Here is a 20,312-nt window from a genome sequence, read left to right on the forward strand (position 1 = left end):
GCAATTCAAATGTATGAAGTACACCAAATTATTTTTTAAAAATTCTTGAAGGCTTTGGGACAGAGCTACCTATCAGATGGCACCACTTAAAAAGACAAGAGATAGGGGAGCTTAAGAAGCACCACCCGGGGTGTGGGGCATGAAATATTGAATTACTGATGGGGAAATCAAAGGGAAAAAGACAAGCAGGAAAACAGCCACTGGGCTGGGTGACAAACCCTCGGAGGTGTAGAGTGAATCTGTGACTCATCAGCATTTAATAGAAGTTGAAGCCATGTGAACGCCTGGAAAAGAGCACAGGGAGACAAGAGCAAGACAAGGTCACACCGTGGGAGGAGGAGGAAAGGCTGGACCAGGAGAGGGGAAGAACATCACCAAAGAAAGAACAATTCCCTGGAAGCAGCAGTGACTGTGCAGAGAGGTCGTGGAGAACAGGAACAAAACAGTGGTCTGCAAACATTGCAGTGACATAAATAAGATGTAACTAGAGAAAAGCACCCAAACCAGCCCCAGCACAGGAGAGAGGTGGTACAGCCTCACCTTGTAAGAGGGATTAGACTTCACTGACAGCCAGAACAAATTAAAAAAGGGGGACAGGAATTAACGGTCCAACAGAGGATAGTCCAGCCTACCTCAGCGTATGGGACATGTAGGTCACTAAGGGAAAAGCCCATGGCAAGGACTAACACCCCAAAGTCCTCTCAGTCACACTTGGGTTCATGCATGTCCTGCAGGCAATGGCAAAAGGAGAGCAGGTTTTGTGAAAGTAAAGAATAAATCCCTCTGGAAAGCCAGCATGGAAAACTGACACTGACACAAGGAGGAAAACAACTCACAGCATATGCGACGCCAGCTGCCGCTGGAAATGTTCTTAAGCTCTGTGAAAAAGGAGGGTATTCACCCAAATAAAAATACAAGCAAACTAGAGCAAAGCTTCCCAGAAGCTACCAATGACAGAATTTATAATAAAAGCAAAAATTCATCTTAATTTGGCAAACTGCAGTGAAGTCAGGTAGTCTAAAACAGCACTGAAGGGGGAAAAAATACAGATCAGACACACAGAGATCTAAATCACAGTGAATCTCACTAATCAGAGCCTCCAGGGCAGATTTCTCATTTTCTGTGCATTTTCCAAGTAGAGCTAGATGGCTTATCAGCTTCCTGAGACTAACAGGATCAATGTGCAAATGAGGAAGCTTAATAAGAGTAATAAAATTACAACATCCAAAATAATCAAATTTACAGAGTGCAGACAGCCTAAACAGTACAAACGCTACAAATGAAACTCTTGCAAGAGGAAACATTCACCAAGTGAGTCCCCAGCACAGTATTAGTAAAGAAGCCTACTCTTTAAAACAAACAAAAAGACCCACAGCCCACCTGAGTTCTCTTTCTATTTTATAAAAATAACTTTGTTTCAGCACAAGTGTCCCTAGAGAAAATACAAAAAATTATTCAGGTGCACAGAAGCCCCTACTCCATCACATCACAAGGAACAGCCTTTGGCACCAGAATGTGTAAAAACACATTCCAAAATTTAAATATAAATTGAAAGCCAAACAGGATACAGAAATAGAAAACAAAGGGAATCAGAAGCAAATGAGCACACCAGCCCTCACACTCACCACCTCCAGTGAAACACCAGCTGTCCAGGCTTGCTGGCTCCAGCCACCCCAGCCTGGGTTGGTCTGTGCCTGCTCAGGTCCCCCCACACCACCAGGGACACCTGAACCTTCTTTCATACAGGACAGAGGTCTCAGAAACACTCGAGGAAAAACTGGCTACCAGGAGTGAAGGGGTGCCCTGCCAATGCTCCCAGCACACCACACACAGGGCTTTGAGCTGTCCCATCAGACCTCAGAGTGACACCAGACGAGCCCAAATCCCTGGAACTAGCCCAGCCTGGGAAAGAAAAATCAGTTCAAACCCCAAGATATAAATCTGTGGGAGGTATCTCTTCCAGAACTGCTTGGATTTTTAAGCTCCTCTACTCTAATCCCCAAATGGAGCATTTCTCAGGGTGAAAAAAAGAAGCTGCTAGATCTCCTACCAAAAATGAGTAATGACTTCAGCTGTAACTGGGCTGTTCCCCCTCCTCCTTCGCCCCATCAGTCCATCTCTCACAAGCCATCTGACATTTTTTAATTGCAAGAGGTCATGAACCCCTGAAATCTCCTCATTGTTTTGGAGAAACCAGTTTCACATGGGTAGCAGAAAAAAAATACAAAGCTCTTTTTTCCCCCTTCTTAATGCAGAAGGTAAATGCTGCACAGCTCAAGGATATCAACAGGGTTCCCATGAACAACAAATGCTGCTTGTTACAAACCACCAACAGCTATAGATTTCTGGGGCTATAAAAGGAAACTTAAAGGGACGGAAAAGCCAGCCTTAAATCCAAATACTGCTGTGGCAGTGATCACTGGTGAGAAGCAGTTTCAGATGCATTAAAACACCTCATGGTTGTTGTGTTCCTGATGTGAAAAGGAGGGGTGCAGTCATACACCCGCTTTTAGCTATAAATAAATCACCACATATGTTTTGTCTTTGCATCTTTTGTTTTAAGCTATCCACTGGCAAACTGTACCTAACCCAGACATGAGGATTTCTTGCTGCTTAGGGAAACCTTCCCATTTAGGCATCTAAAACACACAGGATCAAACCGAGCCTCTGCACTGCCAGCTCAGACTGAGACAACTCCCCAAGTGTGCTGCTGGCTGCAGATGGAGAAATCCCTCACGTGGGAATCCATTCCCAAAGAAGCAGCAGCACGAGTGGCTTTTCTGAGCAAGGCAGGAATAGCACGTCCAAGCCATTTTTAGGTGCCACTCGAGTGACAAGCACCAGCCCTGCAGCAGATTCGGGGCTGGCAGGGCTGCTGTACCCTTGTTTGGAGAGAGCAGCTGCCAGGGAGCCTGCATCACACAGCTCTCCTGGCAATTAATTCCCTGTGCCAAAGCACATGTGTGAGGCCAGCTCCACACAAAGACAGGGCACCATGCAGAAACAGATGAAAATGTAAAAAAAAAAAACTGTTCAGGAATGAACAGTTTCAACTTTCACTCAACCCTTTATTCTTTTTTTTTAATCCTTTCCTGTATTTTTCTACTCATGCATGGCCTGTAAACAATACAGTAACATACTGGATCATTTGAAAACTAATGCCATACAGGCATTTCACATATCCAGGTGCTGAAATTACACTGAAACATGGAATTTAAAGCTGTAACAGGCACATTATTTCCACAAGGGCACTCATGACAAATTCATCCTGTTTTATTAATAAAACATTCGCAAAACATCCTTTTTATCCATCACATGGATAAAAGTCAGTTGCAATTAAGAGACTCATCATTTGTATTCATGGCAGCTCCATATTTAAGGGCTTCAGGATTAATTCCAGTGCATTAGTCCAGACCCTTAAATGTTGCAGACACATCCAGGACAGCCCTCCATTCACCAGCTTCTCAAATGAGAGGTAAGTTTGACAGAATCAAAACATGACCCTAAAGGCACTTTAAACTGCACTGTCATAATAGCAAGGGTAAGTTGACACACTTCACACAAAAAACCAAGTATTTCCTCTCTTTGCATGGACACAAATTCACAGGCTCACCACATCAGAGTGATTTTGGAGAAGAGAAGGCTCTGGGAGACATTATAGCATCTTCCAGTGCCTAAAGGGGCTCCAGGAGAGCTGGAGAGGGACTTTGGACAAGGGCATGGAGTGGCAGGACAAGGGGGAATGGCTTCACACTGACACAGGGCAGCGTTCGATGGCATATCAGGAATAAATTCTTCCTTGTGAAGGTAGTGAAGCCCTGGCACAGAGAAGCTGTGGCTACCCCATCCCTGGAAATGCTCAAGGCCAGGTTGGACAGGGCTTGGAGCAATCTGGGACAGTAGAAGGTATCCCTGCCCATGGTAGGGGGTGGGATGGGATGAGCTTTAAGGTGCCTTCCACCCAAAGCATCCTGTGATTTTTACCCCACACAGCCCCACTGCACCCACAGCCACCGGGTCAGTCCCTCAGCAGGTAACAGCTTCAGTATGTCTGGAGATTAGGATTCATAATTAGTGTGTGATTACAGTCCTTAGGGCCAGGGTTTGGCAGGCACCCAGGAACAAACCTGGTTTATAAGCCACCCTGGCCCCACGTGGTACCTTGCCAGAGCACACCAGGTCAGTGCTGCCTCTCTGCGTGACCAAACCATGGCAAAATCAATCCAGCGCTGCTGCAAATAACGTGTCTGAACCAACACGGGACTCTCTCCTGCAGCCCCACTTGGAGTGCCTGGTAAAAGTCTAGTTAAGTTAGGAATCAACTTAAATTACTTAATTTTAGCTGTTGGAGAACCCAACTAGACAGGCTAGGGAGTTTGGAGTTGATTATTCTCTTTTAACGCCCTTTTACAATTTAATTACTTAACCTCTTACGGTCTCACAAACCGCAAGCCAAGTGCTTTGCCTGTGAGAAAAGGCTAACAGACTTAATTATTTCTTTTAAAATGGGAAAAAATGGCTTCTGGGGAAAAGCAGAGCAGAACCAAGGAACCCTGTATTTCTCATGCTCATGGCTGGTGCTTCCCCACTTGTGTTTTGAGAATTTTTACTCTTTCTACTATGCCAGCCTTGTGGCTCTCCCCAAGCAGCTGCCCCACCCAGGGTGTGGGGCCACAAGCTTACACCACATTCAATAAATTAAAGCAAACAAATTAAAAAAGAGAAACAAAACAAAACATATAGAGTGGGAAGGTGGGAATACTCCACCAGGTCATTTCTTTCAATAGAAAGCTGAAGCATTTCCCAAATACATGATCTTTTCCAGCAATTCAAGTGTAATAATTACAGCTATCTCAAGGAAAGAATCTCTGGGCATCATACACAGAGGTTAAGCCCCAAGGAAACCATGCAAGTCCAGTGAGCAATTCAGAACACATCCCTAGTGCTTCACCAGCAATTAATGACTGTCCACAAGTTGGATTTACCAAATCTCTTACTCATAAGAGCAGAAGGAACATTGACGCAATCAAATTGAGAAAAATAGGGGTGCAACCAGGCTGACTTTTTTTTTTATTGGATGGATGATACATTAATAAAATAAAGTGTTACAATCACTCAATTCAACAACATCCTTGTATTCAACTACTGGTAAGGGTTATATTTATAAACCAGTACATTTTCGTAACAAAATGTCCTATTTCATAGCAGACCTTTCCTTCAAATGACCTCAAGAAAGTTCTGAAACAAAATCCTCCCCAAAATGCTCTCAGCTTTGGGTCCTCATCCTGCACAGCTATCCCCACATGAATGCTCTCATTAGATGATGCACCAATTTAAAAGGACTGGCATCTTATGTAAATGGATGTTATTGCTTTTAATTGCAGCCATAATTATGGGAGTGCCTTGCAACTGAGTAAGGTCACATTAAGCAAACTTACTGGAAACTCTGCAAACTGCTCTGCAACACGCTGGTCGAGCACCAGGAGTCCCACAACAGGCATTTATTCAATCCCATCCTCAGCTCTCTGCAGAGCACTACAAAATCAGTCAACCCTATACAGGATTGCTCCGAGTCACAGTTGGTTTAGTACATTTTTGCCTCCTAAGAGCTAGTTTCTCTGACATTTGCCAATATAAAATGTTTAATTCGGAATTAACGTCTTTAAAGATCAAAAGATCTCAGAGTCTTCAAGTTTCTTTGGTATTAACATCTTTTTTTTCCCTCCTCACATTTTAAAGAGCCACAGGAGCACCATGGGACCTTCCACAGAGCCAACGAGGAGGCAGCGAGGGCAGTATCCAATTCCCCTGCACAGCCAACACATCCCTGCTCATGGAAGACACCAGCACCAGCATCGTGGGAATAACCCAAGGAGCAGTGAAGGGGTTTTAGTTCAGCCACTGATGGCCATCGCCGTGTCTCAACAGCTGAACTGGGGTCCCCCTCTCAGTCTGAGAGGTTCTCTAACACCAACCTCACTGAAATCCCTGTCCGTGCCCTGGCTGGAGTGAGATGAGAAGGAAGCAGGCAGCTGCTGACTGCAAGGCCGGCAGAAGCAAAGGATGGCTGTAAACAAGAGCAATGCTGTGAGTCACCAGGCAGGAGGCACAGCCCCTCGACACCTGGTGACACGCAGGTTTCTGAGGCACCAGGCAGCTCAGGGAGCCAGGCAAGGCTCCCTGGTCCCGTTAACAAACCCGAGCACAACACCCCTCTCTGCATCCATCTCTGCCTCACATCCTGCCCCACAGCAGCAGGAGCGCCTGCTTTATCTTCAGCCCACGTAATACAGTTTTCCTAGAAAGTGGGGAAATTATATCCAAACATAAGCTCGACTGAGCCCATGTTCAAAAGTTTTGGTGCATTTGCGTCACAGCTGTCACGGTGGATTACACCAAGTGCCTGACAAACACACCAGACCTCAGTGCCCAGGGACAGCCAGCCCTCTCCAAGGCCCACGAGCCAGCAGCCAAACCTCATGAAGGAAGATAAAAAAGGTGCAGATTATGTGCTTTTATGGAGTTGCCCTTAGGAATATGGGAAGAAGAGCTAACCAGCTGGATCAGTATTTGCCCAAGCACTGGTTTTACACCCTTCCTCAGCCAATGGAGAGCACCAAGGCTTGCAGGAGCGAGATGTAAACCCGCCTTCCTACAGACAGTTAAAAAAAAATCCATCACAGCAAAGCGATCTCCAAAAATAACTCGGCAAGCAAACAGCTGCTGGTACACTACGATTCCCTCGTTCCACGCCACATCTCCAAACCTTCCTCCGCCTTGCGCCGTTCCAGCAGCAGCCGCAATTCCCATTTCGCACCGCCCGAGCTTTTGAGATGCCGGGCACCTCGCTCCTCGGCGGAGCTGGGAGGGGAAATGCCGACCAGGGCCTCCAGGCAAACACCACCTTCCCCCTCCAGCCTCGCCCTGAACGCGCGTGGGTCTGCGGGGGCTCGGGGGTTGCCCCGCGGGTGGGGAGCCGGGGGTGGGAAGGGGAGAAGCGGCGGCGCAGCTCCGCGGGGCCCGGGGGGTCCTACCTCGGCAGCGCCGGCCCTGAGGGCAGCGGCCGCGGCGGCGGCAGCCCCACATCTGCGGCGGGCTGGGCTGCGGCGGCGGCTGGCACGGAGCGCAGGGCCGCGGGAGCCCCGCGGAGCTGCCCGCGGGTGTGCGCGCCCCGCGCGGGGCGGGGCGGGGCGGGCGGAGAGACCGGCCCCGGGCAGCCCCCGCCCCGCCGGGAGCCCCGCTCCGCTCCGCCCCGCGCCGGGCGGGAGGGGCTCCGCACCTCTGCGCGGGATTGCGGGGAGCTGCTGCCGCACCTCTGCGGGGCCGCACCGCACCGCACCGCACCGCACCGCACCGCACCGCACCGCACCGCACCGCACCGCACCTCTGCGGGACCGCACCGCACCGCACCGCGCCGCGCTCCATCGCCGCTCCCTGCCGCCACCGCAGCCATCCCTTCGCTGTCTGCTCAGAGCTTCGTGTTTTGTTAAAACGAGCCGAATTTAAACGTAAACAAATAAATAAACCAGTAAAAATGTAGTGGACGGGGAGGTGGGGCGGCTGTAGCCATTTTGGAGAGCTGGGTAGCTGTGAATGCGGCCGGGGGCAGCAGATAGGGATCAGCAGTGGCCGAGGAATGGCTCTGGGCAGCAACAGGCGCTCGGCAGGCTCAGGAACAGCTGCTGCATGGAGCCAGAGGTGACCCCAGGGGTGACCCCAGCGCTGAGCCAGCGGGACTCACCCACCACAGCCTCGGGCAAGGCAGGGAGACGAGCCCGGGCTGGGATGCACCTCCCAGGGGAAGCCAGCCTGGGCAATTACAGCCTGTACGTGCATTCGGGACACAGCCACCCACCTGCTTTGGGCTGAGCTTTTCCCTGCCCTTGCCATACAGCATCCCTGAGGACACTTTGGCAGCTCGAGCTTGGTGACAAAAATCCTCTAGCTCCTTATACCGTCCTTGGGGTGATACTGAAGTGTGTTTGTTGTTTTGTTCAGGTTGGGACCGGTTATTTTTGTGGTTGCCTTTCCTCACGGCTCTATAATTTCGTTATGCTGTCCCTCTGAGGTAGGCATGAAGTGTATGGGTGTGCAAAGAAGCTTCAGAGCTGTTATCTCATCACACTCTCTGTCCTGCACTGGGCTGAGGAGCTGGAGGGGCAGCACTGTGCTTGGGAGAGTTATCTGACTTTCTGAGCCTTTGGCCTGCAGAGATAGGCAAATGAGTCTGGGGAGGGGGAAACAGCACTGCAGATGAAAGAGGAGCCAAACAGTCAATGAAGGAAGGTTAAGGAAACATCAGTCTGAGGCCACCTACTAGTGAAAAATCAAAATAACTCCCCCTTTAAGATGAAAATAATCAACATAAGCAACGGAGTTTAGATTCTGTTTGGTTTTGGTTTTGCCTAAAATTCACATGCAAATTTTCTTTACCTTGGCAGGATGTCTTTTCTTCTACCTACACACCTCCATCCTGCTTCCCTAGCTGTCTCCAAGTGATATCAACTATAATTTTACTGTCTGGGCAGCTGGTTTCAGACCCCCACTGGTAACATAAGCAGTGTAACTATGCCGGCTCTGCCTAGGGATCAGGCACCTGGTGCTTTAAAACTGTACTTAATAAAATACAGCTTCTGAATTGCTTATAGAAATTAAGCTACATGAAAGAAAGGGTGGTTTGTTGGTGTGGTTTTTTTGGACAGGGAGTATTGCGTGCTTATCTCCAGGTGATGAGGCTTGCTGCAATGAGGAAACTCAGCAGCTGAGGTCAGTACGATGCTTGGTATCACTTCCTTCAAGTGTGTGTGTGTGTGCCTTCAGAGCAAAGGCTGTTACTTTGGTCTGAGAGACCAGGGCTCTACCACTTCTCCAATCCTACGCTGTAACAGTCCCTCTGGAAATGCGATTTTCTAGGAACTGAGGGCAAATGTGAGAGAAAAATATGTCACCATTGATGCAACGCTAAGGAATACTTCCTTTTCTTTGGGGGGGATCTTCTAAGAACTGAATGCAAATCCAAGAGAAAAATGTTTTGTTGATGCAATGCTAAGGAATACTTCCTCTTCTTTTGGGGGATTTTGTAGGAAATGTGGGCAAATGCAGGTGAAAAATGTTTCACTGTTAATGCAATGCTAAGGAATGCTTCCTTTTCATTTTGGGAACTATCAAAGTCAGATCCAGCTCCTTGTGCAACCCCTCGACCTGAACAGCTTCCTGAGGTGCCATAGTGCAAGTGTTGGGCTCTATGGAGGTGGAAGTCACCTGTGTCCACCTTCTGAACAATGCTTAATCCTTACTAGCACTCCATGATTTCATCTGGACTGTTTATGATTAGTTTGCTTTATCTTCTTAAGGAGCTCAAGTGACTTTACATAACTGTGGCCTCCTGTGTTAGCAAGCTTTGCTGTGCACTGTTAACGGCATGAAGGAGGGGATGCTGTGGGGTATCCTCACTGCCACCATGTCCCTGCTGCTGTTCTGGGGCAGAGCATTTATCACTGGCAGAAATGGCATAGCTCAAAACTTGATTTAGTTAACTCTGGTTTTGGTCACTGACTGCTTCCAGCTTGAAGCAAGCACCACTGGAGTTGTTTGAGTTCCTCTGAAAGAAATACTGTACAATTCTGAGCCCTGGGATAGGAGAGAGGCCCTTGCTTTCATCTGCTCTCCCTTTGAAACATTTTAGTCACAGTTTCTAGGCTTAGTGAAACCTTATCCCCATGTTGTGTTAAAAAAATAAAAGAAAATGAAAGAGGTTTTTTTCAGCTGGTGTGAAGCAGCAGGTAGTGAGGCAGGGCCAGGAATGGAGCTCAGGGGGGCTGGGCACTGCAGCAGCTCACCCTCCTGTCCTTGGCCTTAAAACAAAGAGAATCCTACAAAACCACCCAGCTGCAAGGATTCCTTACTGCTTAATGTTGGTAAAAAGGTTCAGAGTGACCCCCCTCTCCTGCTGTCCAGCGAGATGTGGCTCAGTATCAGCCAGAAACTTCCACTGCTTTTGGCAGAACAAAAGGTCCCGAGTACCAGTGGTGAAGGCAGCCTGTAACTCTGCACAGGCTGTGGGCAGAGCCTCACAGGACACCAAACAGGCTTTTCTTTTAGTGGTTTTTCTCTTCTGTTTAACCACACGTATCCTCCTCCACAGCTTTTTTTTTCAAGGTGGGAAGGCACACCTTGGTCTTTGTGTGCAGCAGCTGCACTCCCAGAAAAGCTGTACTGCAGGATCCTAACTGTGCAGAGGACTTCAGTGTGCTTAGAAGCAAAACACATTAAATCACTGATAAGCCAGTGCAAGTATTAATAGCAAAACTTGCTAGAGATCTTGGGTTTTGCTCAAGATCTGTGTAGCCAACCACTAATGAAGTTGTTGAGATTTTGTCCAAACTGGGGAGGTGTAGTTAATTTGGTAAGTGGAACTAGGAACAGATTCATGAAGGGAAAAAAAAATCTGGCTATTTTTTTGCATTTAGGAGAAGTCAGCAGGAGAGAAGAGTGTTGGAGGTAAATATTCACAGTTTGTGCCTGGGATGTTTGATGCTAGTTTGTGCTTGGATCAACTGAGCAAGCATGGTCATCCATTTGGAGAATGTTTGACTTAGTCCTGTGCCCTTCTCAAAAATAGTTAAATTGGAAAAATTTCTGCACTTACAGGCCCTGGAAAATATTTTGCCCTAAATGTGGCTTTGTGGTTTCAAAGAACTGAAGAGAAGGCCACAAAAATACATTTTTCCTTCAGCTGCTTGGCAAGGAAAAGCATCTGGTCGGGCTTATCGGAACAGCATGGCTGGGGCAGACCTGGTCTGCCTGGGGACACCAATCGTATTGACTCTGTTTTTCACAGGTTACATTTCTCCTGCTTTAGTGTAGAGGAAATAATTTTTACCTCTGAATGAAAATAATTGAGATATGAGTAAATCAATTGGATTTTTGTTCCTCAGTTTCATCGGAAGATTTAAGCTGTTCGGTCCTTTGTTAAATTCCTTGGAAATTTGCCACATGCAGGATTGCACTGTGTTCAGTTCAGCCAGATAACACAGCTCTTTCTTAAAGATATTGCTGCAATCTTTACCCAAATTGTAAACATGCAGTGGAAGAATAAAAGGCAGAAACCAGTAGGTGAACCAGCAAGCAAAAGTTAATACAATTATTCATGTAGTCACTATTCATGCTGTACCTTTTTGTTTTGTTTTTTTTTTAAATTTCTCTGAGCTGTTTCTTCTGTCCAGACTATAAGATCTTTAAAAAATCAGGTGTATCCTTATCCTGAAGCAGGTTAAGGTAACCTAAGAGTGGAGACCTAAAATTTTGGGAAGCCTTATCTTTGTGAGCGGGAATTCTCATCTCCAGTCTGGTCAGACCCTAGGAGCTTGCCTGGCCTTTCTCAGGCTCTTTAGAAGAGGGAAATCTTGTTATGTGCATTGCTGGAGTGCTTGTTGTGCTATTTTTGTGCTGCTCAGATTTTGTGTGTGCAGCTGTAGTCAAGTGTTGCTTCTTGATCCCAGACAACTGAGATTTTCCATAACCTTTGACTAAGAAAAAATGTATCTTTAATCACAGCTCCCCTTCACAACAGGCAGCCTGTAAGAAGATTATATAAATATTATATTAAGCACATTTTTTGGCAAATTGTTTGCATTGGAATTGCATTTCTTTCCACCAGTGTCTGTGCAGTAAAAGAAATAAATGAAGAACATGGACCATAATGGAAATGAAAACTCTGATGTGTATTCCTTCTATCTCACTTGGGGATTCCTTGTCAATTCACTGCCTTGTTAAAATAACACTGACATCAATTTATCTACCAAGAACCCAGATCATGGCATTTTAAAGATCAATCCCCTTACTCTAGGTTATTGGTAGGTGTTTTGTGATAAACTTGCATAGGTAGAAGTAATGTTTTCTTGCTTAGAAAACAAAGATAAGGCTTTTTTGGTAGCTGGCAGAAAATTAGCATTCATATTATACCCTTTAGCCACAAGTAAAGTGGAAAAGTTTTCATGACCCTTCTGACCAACATCCTGAAGATCAGCTCCAAGTAGATTTTGGTGGCAATTCTTCTTGGGCTCACCTGGTTTCAGACACTGATGGGGCACTGATGACAGCTTTTCAAGTTATTTCATTCAATTTGTATGTAATTACTAATCCAACAAGTTCTATGAGTGGATGAACAAGTGTTAATTCATTAAATAAAAAGCAACATAGGTGTTTGTCAGTGTGAATAAAAGCAGCATGTACTTATGACAGAAAATCTGTTTCATCCAACGAATTTTGATAGGATGGCAGAGGTGCAGAGAGAAAAGGATACCTTTGGGGGGCTCTTCTGTTCTAGGCCAGTGGCTATGAAGAGTCACTTGTGCCCCAGGAGTTGGTTTATGCAGTCAGGAAGAGCTGACCCACATTCAAGGCCACCACCTCCACTATTTCATAGAAGGAAAATAAGATTAAATACAGACCACCCTCTTTCCCAGCTGCCTTGAAGACAAGGAAGCAACACCTACCTGTGTGTTTATTCTGCTGATGCTTTGCAGCACACACACTCCCCAGGGCACGGCGGGTGCTTGTGTTCAGACATCCAGGGTGGTTCTGCATCAGGCACTGTGACTGTGTGGGAGAGATTCTGGCAAAGTCAGAGCACCACTTCCAACACCACTGCCCTCACTGTGCTGGATGCTGCCAGTTAGCCGTGTCCTCTTACTCTCCTTACAGATTTGTTGCTATGGTGAGAAAAGCCAAGCCTTAAATATTGAACTCCCTGTTATCTCAGCTGGTATCTGCTGTGTGCAGGTATCAGTTGGTGTGTATTAAAATAAATAAGATAATAAAGAATATATGCTTTGCACTGAGGGAGGTTCTGCCTCCAAATTTTTGGGTTTTTTACCCCCTGCTTCAATTCCAGCTTGGTTTGTTTTTGCTAAAACTAACCTTGAAGTCTGCCCAATAGCATAGAGGATTACTACTCTTTATGTCTTAATTGGGGAATAGAACCAGTATCTTTCTAATTCAAATTTTTCCTCCTGAGAAGTTACAGTCACACGCAGGACAGTTCCCACAAAATGTTTCGCTACATTATTTGGTGTTTGCTTTAAGTCTGCACCAGCAGATTAGAGCAGAGTTTGGAGCATTGTATGGTTTTATGCTTAACATGTTACTGGAAGAAAATGAGTTTACAAGGTGTTTTATACAGAGCAAGCCAGCGGCTTCACTTGAATCACTCCAAGGCCTCCCTCTGACCCTCCTCGGGCTGGTGATAACGCCCCTGCTGATTTACTAATGCCAGCACAGGACACTGATTAACCTGTTTTTAAAGCCCCAGGGTGGAAAATAACTAGGAGGGGAGTTGCCGCCAAATCAGAACAGCAGAGATGCTGCTACGATGAGTTGCAGGAGGAGTATTCTGCCTCTGACAGTCCCAAGGGCAGTGAAAAACACAAACGACACTTTTCTCGAGCAGAAAATAAAAGCCCCACATAGCAGCCCTGCCTGAGGCTGGTCTGGAGCACTCGCAACAAAGGAGCTGCTGCTGCGCCCACATTCTTGTGGTGAAAGTCCTGCTCTGGTGCCCAGCCCCAGTAATGGCAGATTAAAAAAGTTATGGAACAAAGCAGGACAAGTTCTCAAATGCAGAGGCATTTTTGTTTGTATAACCTAAAGCAAGGTCTGCTGTTTGTGCTGGATGTTTAAACACTTGTGAGAGGCCACAAACGGTGCTTCGGGGCTTACTTTGTTTTCAAGTAACTTCTGAAATTGCAATCTGTTGAATCAGAGGAATGAAGGCTTATATCCCTGCTAGTTCTCGGAAACAGGGGATGTCAAGTCCAGGGCAGTAGCAGAGTCTGTGGCCCCTGAAGAATACTTTAGATATTTCTTAAATATGGTTTGTTTTTTGTAAATCTTTCCAGATCTTTTCTAGAAATGCTTGAGTGAGGGAAAAGGCTAGGAGTGGATGACTTTCAAACACAAAACAGAGATACAAAGACACTGTGAGGAAGAGCCATTTTCATTTTAGGTAACTGGTAGCTTGAAAATTTGTGTTCAAGTCGGTGCTGCTCTGAGTGACACTGAGGGGGGCTGGGATACAGTCTTGCATTCAACCTCTGGAAGTTATTTCTGTAGGAGCTGATGTTTCACTTTTGAAACAGTAATCACAAGTGAGCTTTGACATTGCACGTGGAAAAGAAGTGGCAAGCTTTAGTTAAAAGTACTAACAGGAAAGCAGTGAAGCCTTGTGCACACCCTCAGTGCTATTGGCATATATGGGGATGTGCTTTATGCAAAGCCAATGAAACCTGTGCTGCTCTGGGGAGCACCTCAAGCTGCTCACAGGCTCGAGTGTCACTGGAGGCAATTTCTGTGCTTCTGCCTCCTCCTTCTCCTCCTCCTCCCGGTCTCATGTTTCTCTGAGGTAACTCTGAGTCACCTTAGCTGCTATGTCTGGGTGAGTTGCTCACCTAGAAGCTCTGGGCACAGCAGGGCAGAGTGTGTTTGGGAGTCAGGGGAGCTTTCTGCAGCTGCAGCTAAAGAGTGACCAAAACCTGCCCCGGGGCTGGCAGAGCCCTCCTCTCTCCCTTGAGGCTGTGCTATGTTTGCACACCCACGAAGCAGCCTGAGCTCTGAGTGCTCAGCCCTCGTGTGCCACAAGCCCCCACTGCAATGTGAATGGAATAGAAGGCATTTTAAAGACCCACATGCCCTCCCTTTAACTTCAAGCCATACAGTTGCCATGATCTGCTTTTGGGAAGGATTTATTTGTTCCGAAAGAGGTTTGTCTTTCTGGAGAAGCTCAGCATCCAGCCACAAAGGCTGCAGAAGTGGTCTGGAAAGACCTGCTTCCCATACTCTTGATTTTGGTTTTATGGCTTCTGCTCGGAGCTTTGGATGAACTGAAACGCAACAGCAAATGATAGCTAGTGAGATCCTAAAACAACTCCTGGGGTCTCAAAATACTGTCACCCCCTTGGTCATCTAACCATAGGCATGGGCTATTAATGCAAGACAAAAACAATCTCTTAGAGTCTGACTAAACTGATTACTAACAACGTGGGAAATTTCTCTCTATACCAATTTTGAGGTTTTTTAGCCAGGGAAAAAAGCAGATGAGAACTTTTCTTATTAGCTAAATAACAGGCCACTATTTTCCTGCTTGTATTTGAAAAGCCTGTGAACTGCTTGGAAGGGCTTCCTTCCATCTGTTTTATGCAAGACCTCACCCTTCAGCTGAACTACTTATGTCCTGGTCATATCAAAGCTTTTAAAGGCTCCTTACTACAAGCAACTTCATTCTAGATTGTAAAATAGTCTTTCTATCTTCAGAGCAATCAGCAGTTCAATTCTCTCTGTTTGGGATAGTTAACCATGGTAAATATTATTTGGAATATGGATTATTTGTGAAGATATGAGGCTTAAACCACCTTGACAAAAAACAATGAGTCACTGAAATTAAAAACTTGGCAATGCAAGGACAGTTCTAAGTGACAGTCTTCCCTTATGTCTTGGAACAGCACATGGAAAAAGCGTAGAAATTGATGTAGTGTGAACCCTGTAACACAGTGGATGAGTGAGCTCTGCACACAGCAGGTTCCTCAGTCATCCTCAGCATGGAAAACAGGAGCTGCTGTGACAACACCATGAGCACATCCCACCCCAGAGCTGTGGAGCAGCCAGAAATGTGACCCACAAAAGGCCTGTGCTTGGTTTACTGCTGGCTCCTCTCCAGCACACTCCCGCTGAGCATGGGCTCACTCCAGCTAGGTTTGCACAGATCTACACATTTACAGGTTTTCAGACCTGGAAAAAACAACTCAGCAGATGTCCAGTGCTTCCAAATTGTCTGCTGGCACCACATGCAGTGTCTTTCAAGTCTCTATTCCTCAGAGTCTGGAGTAAGACAAGCTAAATTACATGAAATCCAGTGTCTTGGGTATTTTCAGATACAGTACAAGAGGCAAGGACAGAAGAATAGCTACAATAAGTAGGATGAATAAAGCAACTCCTCTTACACATCCAAAACTATTGTTTGAAAGTGGCAAACTGCATTCATGCCCAAGCTTCAATAACAGGAAAAGGAGCTGCTTCAAGAAATAAAGGAAGTCTGTCACTTCCCAGTCTCACCTTTCTTTAAGAAAAGCCACAAACCCACACCTGGAAACAGGGTTTCTGCCGAGCTTCTGTGGCTCCTGACAGTGTCAGAGCCTCCACCACTGCTGAGGAAATGTCTCTTTCCTGGTGCCCACATCAGTGCTTAGTTCAGTTAATGGATTGAGATAATACTGTCCAGGAGAACCTCAGACCAGCTCCCAATTAGGCACCAGTAGCTGAACACTTGAAGCATATTAAATTACCTGAAGTTACAAGCACGCAGCTCTGATCCCTTCAGGCATAAGGAGGACTTGAAATTCATGGTAATTTTCTTTGTGTGAATAGCAAGGTGAACTTTGCTTTCAATTTCAGCATTTAATACAGGGCAAATATCAGACTCCCTGTAGCTTGGGAGGAGCGTGTTTGAGTGTTCATTTAAGTTAAATCACATTCCACATACAAAAAATACTAAGATAATATTGTTTCCAACATTTACATACAACATTTACCAAGCTATCTCTATAAGAATTAGATAAAACTATTAATTCTGGGCCTAAATCCAATTATGACTAATTTTTTCAGGGCCCCCAGCTTGTCAAAGAGCTTGGTAATAACAGAGTATATGTTTCTGAAATCTGTGACTGGGGAATCCAAAGGCCTAATTATGTCTCCAGTGGTATATTCTCAGATGTTCCTCAATGTAATAATAAGAAATGAACAAATTTGCTGTAGTAACTGCAGTGGTTTACATTAACCAGCTTAAAAATTAAGGGTGCAACTTTGTAAGTCCCCAGTACACACACAGTGCTATGCAGCGCAGTCCCAGCAAGGAGAGATCACCTGAATTAGGGCCTAAGGTCAGAGAACTAAGCATGTGATTTCCCCACCCCAAGATGAACATCCAGACGGAGATGCCAACATCTCTATCTCGGCTGGGCTGGGGTATTGCACCTTCTCTCAGCTGCTTTGAAATAGGTATGGTTAAGTCTGTGGCCTGGGCTACAGAAATCAGTGCTTCTGCATTTCATTTGAGGGCTGAACTGCTTTGCATATGGCTGTCCAGGGGAAAATCAAAGTGGGGGCACTGGTTTCACTCCACTCCTCTGTGCACAGTGAGGGGGTGGAGGACACACTCCCTCCACTGCAGCAGCACAGGCACATCTTTTCACCCCTTTTGCCTCCACTCTTCAGCCATTCCTTCCCCATCATCCCTCTTCCTAAGTCTTTGCCCACACATTTTCTTGTGATTTCTCTGAGCCGTCACATCCCCAAGCCCTTAGCCCAAAGGGCAGCCCTTGGCAGCCTCACAAGGCACCACTGCTGTTGCTGGAGGACTCTCCCACCCCAAAACGGGCTGCAGCAGAAGACAAGGAGACACCTGCAGGTGCTTTCTGTTTTTATTAACAGCCCCACAGTCACGTTCTCAGGCTCATGGCAAGGGTGCTGAGGTAGTGTCACCCTGTCTGCCCCAGTGTCCCCAGGGTGGGACTGGGGGGGGCGGGGTCACTTGGCAAAGCCCTGCGTGTCACAGCGGGGTCCCTGCCACTTGTCATAGCACTGGCAGCTGAACTCCTTGGCCAGCTGGGAGATGTTCTCCCCAGGCTCCAGGCTCTGAGCCACCAGCCAGGGCTTGCCAGCGTGCAGGTCGATGGTGAAGCGGGAGGGGTCGAGGTGGAGGAAGCCCTGCTGGTTGTCCTGGCGCACACAGCGGCCCTGGCCAGAGCACAGGGTCTGGCTGCACAGGTCAGTGCTGGCTGTCACATTGATGATGTAGTGGCCCAGGGGTCCTTCCACATAGTCCTTCAGCCTCAGGCACATCTCCTGCAATGGCATTCGGTGTCACAGCCCTGCACGGCTCAGGAACTGGGTGTTCCTGCTGGCAGGGACCTGGTGTCACCCTCTGCACTCACCTTGGAGGTGCTGTAGTCCATGCTGCCCCAGAGAATGATGCCAGCAGCACCTTGAGCCGCGCTCTCCCCAATGGTGTTAATCAGGTCCTCCTGCACCCACGGGTAGAGGAGAAGTCAGCAGTGCCCAAAGCCCCCACACAGCCCCAGCAGAGCTAATGACTCCCCGGTGCCAACTCATCAGCCCAAGAGGTGACCACTATCCCCCCATCCCCATCACCTGGGAAAGGAAGTCCAGAGTGCGCTCAAAAGCAATCTGGGAGTAGGGCAGGACAGGGATGCCACTGTCAAGGATTCCACGCTGGACAGCGAAAGCCTCAGCCACGCGGTGCCGGACGTAGGCGAGCACCTTGTTGGTGCCATTGAGGCGGGGGGGCAGGTAGATGCTGGGGTAGAGCGCCCGGCTGCTCTTCCAGAGCCAGGACAGATTCTTGTTCCTTTGCTGCTCCACCTCTGGGCACGTCCCGTTGTAGGGCAGGCTATCAAAGTCATTGTTGTAGCAGTCGGGGAAACCATAGAAACCCCAGGAGGCATTGGGGCGGAGGCTCTCGCCCAGCCACAGGGTCTTGTTCATGAAATCGCAGGCACTCTCCTCAAACTGCTGCTTGGCCATCTCCACCACCTCCTTGGGAGGCCACTGCGGGTGCTGCTGCTGCACCAGCTCCTCTGACTTCTGCTGGTAGATCTCCATGGAGTCCCAGTTGCGGATCCACAGCGGGCGCCACTTCTCCCAGTCGATGACAGCCAGCCCACTATAGTCAGGGTTGGGCAGGGTCACCTTGATGTCCTGGGTGGCCTGGTGGATGTGAGTTGCCAGGCTGGCATTTTGGGGGAGCCCCCCATTCACTGGCACCCCCTCAGATGTGTAGTAGGGGAAGAGACCCATCCTGTCACTGTAGAAGAGGGTGATGTCCTGCCCGGTGAAGGACTGCTGGTCGTTGGCCAACACATCAAACACCTCCAGGCTGAGGGTGACATTGTACTTCTCGGCGCAGCGCTGGGTGGGGATGTTCCAGATGGTGACAAAGGGACGGTTGATGAGGACAGGGCCAGGTCCCCCAGCGTCGGCCAGAGCAGGCAGGAGCAGTAGGAGAAGCCAGCAGGACCACACCGATGCCATGGTGGGCTCAGGGCAAGTCCTGGAGCTGCCTGGGGACAGCTGAAACCAGAGCAGATCTTGATGCTTTTATCCCCAAATCAGGACCATCATTAATCCACACCTCCGTTCCCCAGTGCTGCCAGTCACCCAGCGTTACCTCTCCCACCTCCTCAAAGTCCCTGATTTATCAGCAGCTGGAGCCCAGCACAGAGGCCCCGCGGTGGGACAGCAGCGTCAGCCCCGCGTAATGACCGGCGGCGGCGGGCTCGGCTGGGAAGGAATGCGCAGAGTCAACACCCCATGACTGGCCGGCGGTGAGTGGGCTGGAAAGACAAACAGACACGGACGGGGCGGGGGGAGGAAGGTCACGATGATGGACGTGGGCTGAGCCGGGCAGGCGCCGCTCGGGAAGTGAAGTGACGGCCACTCGCTGGCGGGAGGAGGGCACTGCTGGGAGGGAGCTCACGGCACCGGACAGGACATAGCACCGCAGAGCCCGGGGTGGCACGGGGCACTCCCGCGTGGGGACCGCAGCCACAGGACGGCACGGTCTGGGGACACTCACGCGTGGGGCAGGAGACACAGAAAGGCACGGCCTGGGGACAGCCACAGCACAGGACAGCGGCCACAGAAAGCACAGCCTGGGGACACTCCCAGCAGCCGAGGGGCTGGGCAGGAATGTAGCTGTGCCACGCGGGGCCGCTCCATACCCACGGGCAATGCACAGGGCAGGGCAATGCCCGGAGAGGCTGCACGGGCACAGGCAGAGCAGGACAGCGCCCGGGAGAGGCTGCACGGGGACAGGAGCCACGCAAGGGCTCCGCTGGGGGACACTAGTGGCACGGGACAGCGGAGCTCGGACGCTCGCGGCACAGGGGTGTCCCCGGCCCGGCGGGGCTGTACCCACCCCCGGCCGCGGCGCACGGCACGGTGTCCCCACACGGCGATCCCGCTCCCGGGGGCTCCAGTTCCGCATCCCGAACACTGCCCGCGCGTGTCGCGGGCTGGGGCGGGGCCACGCGGGGAATCCCGCTGGGGGCGGAGCCGGGGCGTGGCCGGGGGCGTGGCCACACGCGGCCTCCACGTGGGTGGCCCGGCCGTGGCTGCCCACGCGGCTCCGGCTCCACGGGCCGCTCCCAGCACCGCAGAGCTTTCCCGGAGCCGCATACCAACCCACACCGCTTCCCCCCGCCCCGGCGGTTACGTCTGCGAGTTGAGTGCCCCGTGCCCAC

At 48.8% G+C, this 20,312-nt stretch overlaps 2 protein-coding genes across 2 annotated transcripts in view; both read right to left on the reverse strand.

The window, feature by feature from the left end:
- The window catches only part of LOC146431815 (6-phosphofructo-2-kinase/fructose-2,6-bisphosphatase 4), a 56,543-nt gene extending 43,940 nt beyond the window's left edge, over positions 1–12,603 (reverse strand). The window contains exon 1 of the mRNA XM_085072892.1: positions 12,498–12,603. Within this exon, the coding sequence (XP_084929018.1) occupies positions 12,498–12,588 (91 nt within the window). The 5' untranslated portion in view covers positions 12,589–12,603. The remainder of the gene's footprint in view (positions 1–12,497) is intronic.
- A 4,859-nt stretch (positions 12,604–17,462) lies between these two features.
- On the reverse strand, positions 17,463–20,250 carry HYAL1 (hyaluronidase 1). Its single transcript, XM_085072902.1, has 3 exons — positions 18,202–20,250; positions 17,985–18,074; positions 17,463–17,895 (listed from the first exon to the last, which is right to left on the reverse strand). The coding sequence occupies exons 1-3, from the start codon at positions 19,099–19,101 to the stop codon at positions 17,578–17,580; spliced, it is 1,308 nt and encodes a 435-aa protein (XP_084929028.1). The 5' UTR covers positions 19,102–20,250; the 3' UTR covers positions 17,463–17,577.
- Between the last annotated feature and the right edge of the window lie 62 nt (positions 20,251–20,312).

This window comes from Lichenostomus cassidix, chromosome 12 (genome assembly GCF_008360975.1).
Source record: "Lichenostomus cassidix isolate B80296 chromosome 12, HeHo_3.0, whole genome shotgun sequence".
NCBI classification, from domain to species: domain Eukaryota; kingdom Metazoa; phylum Chordata; class Aves; order Passeriformes; family Meliphagidae; genus Lichenostomus; species Lichenostomus cassidix.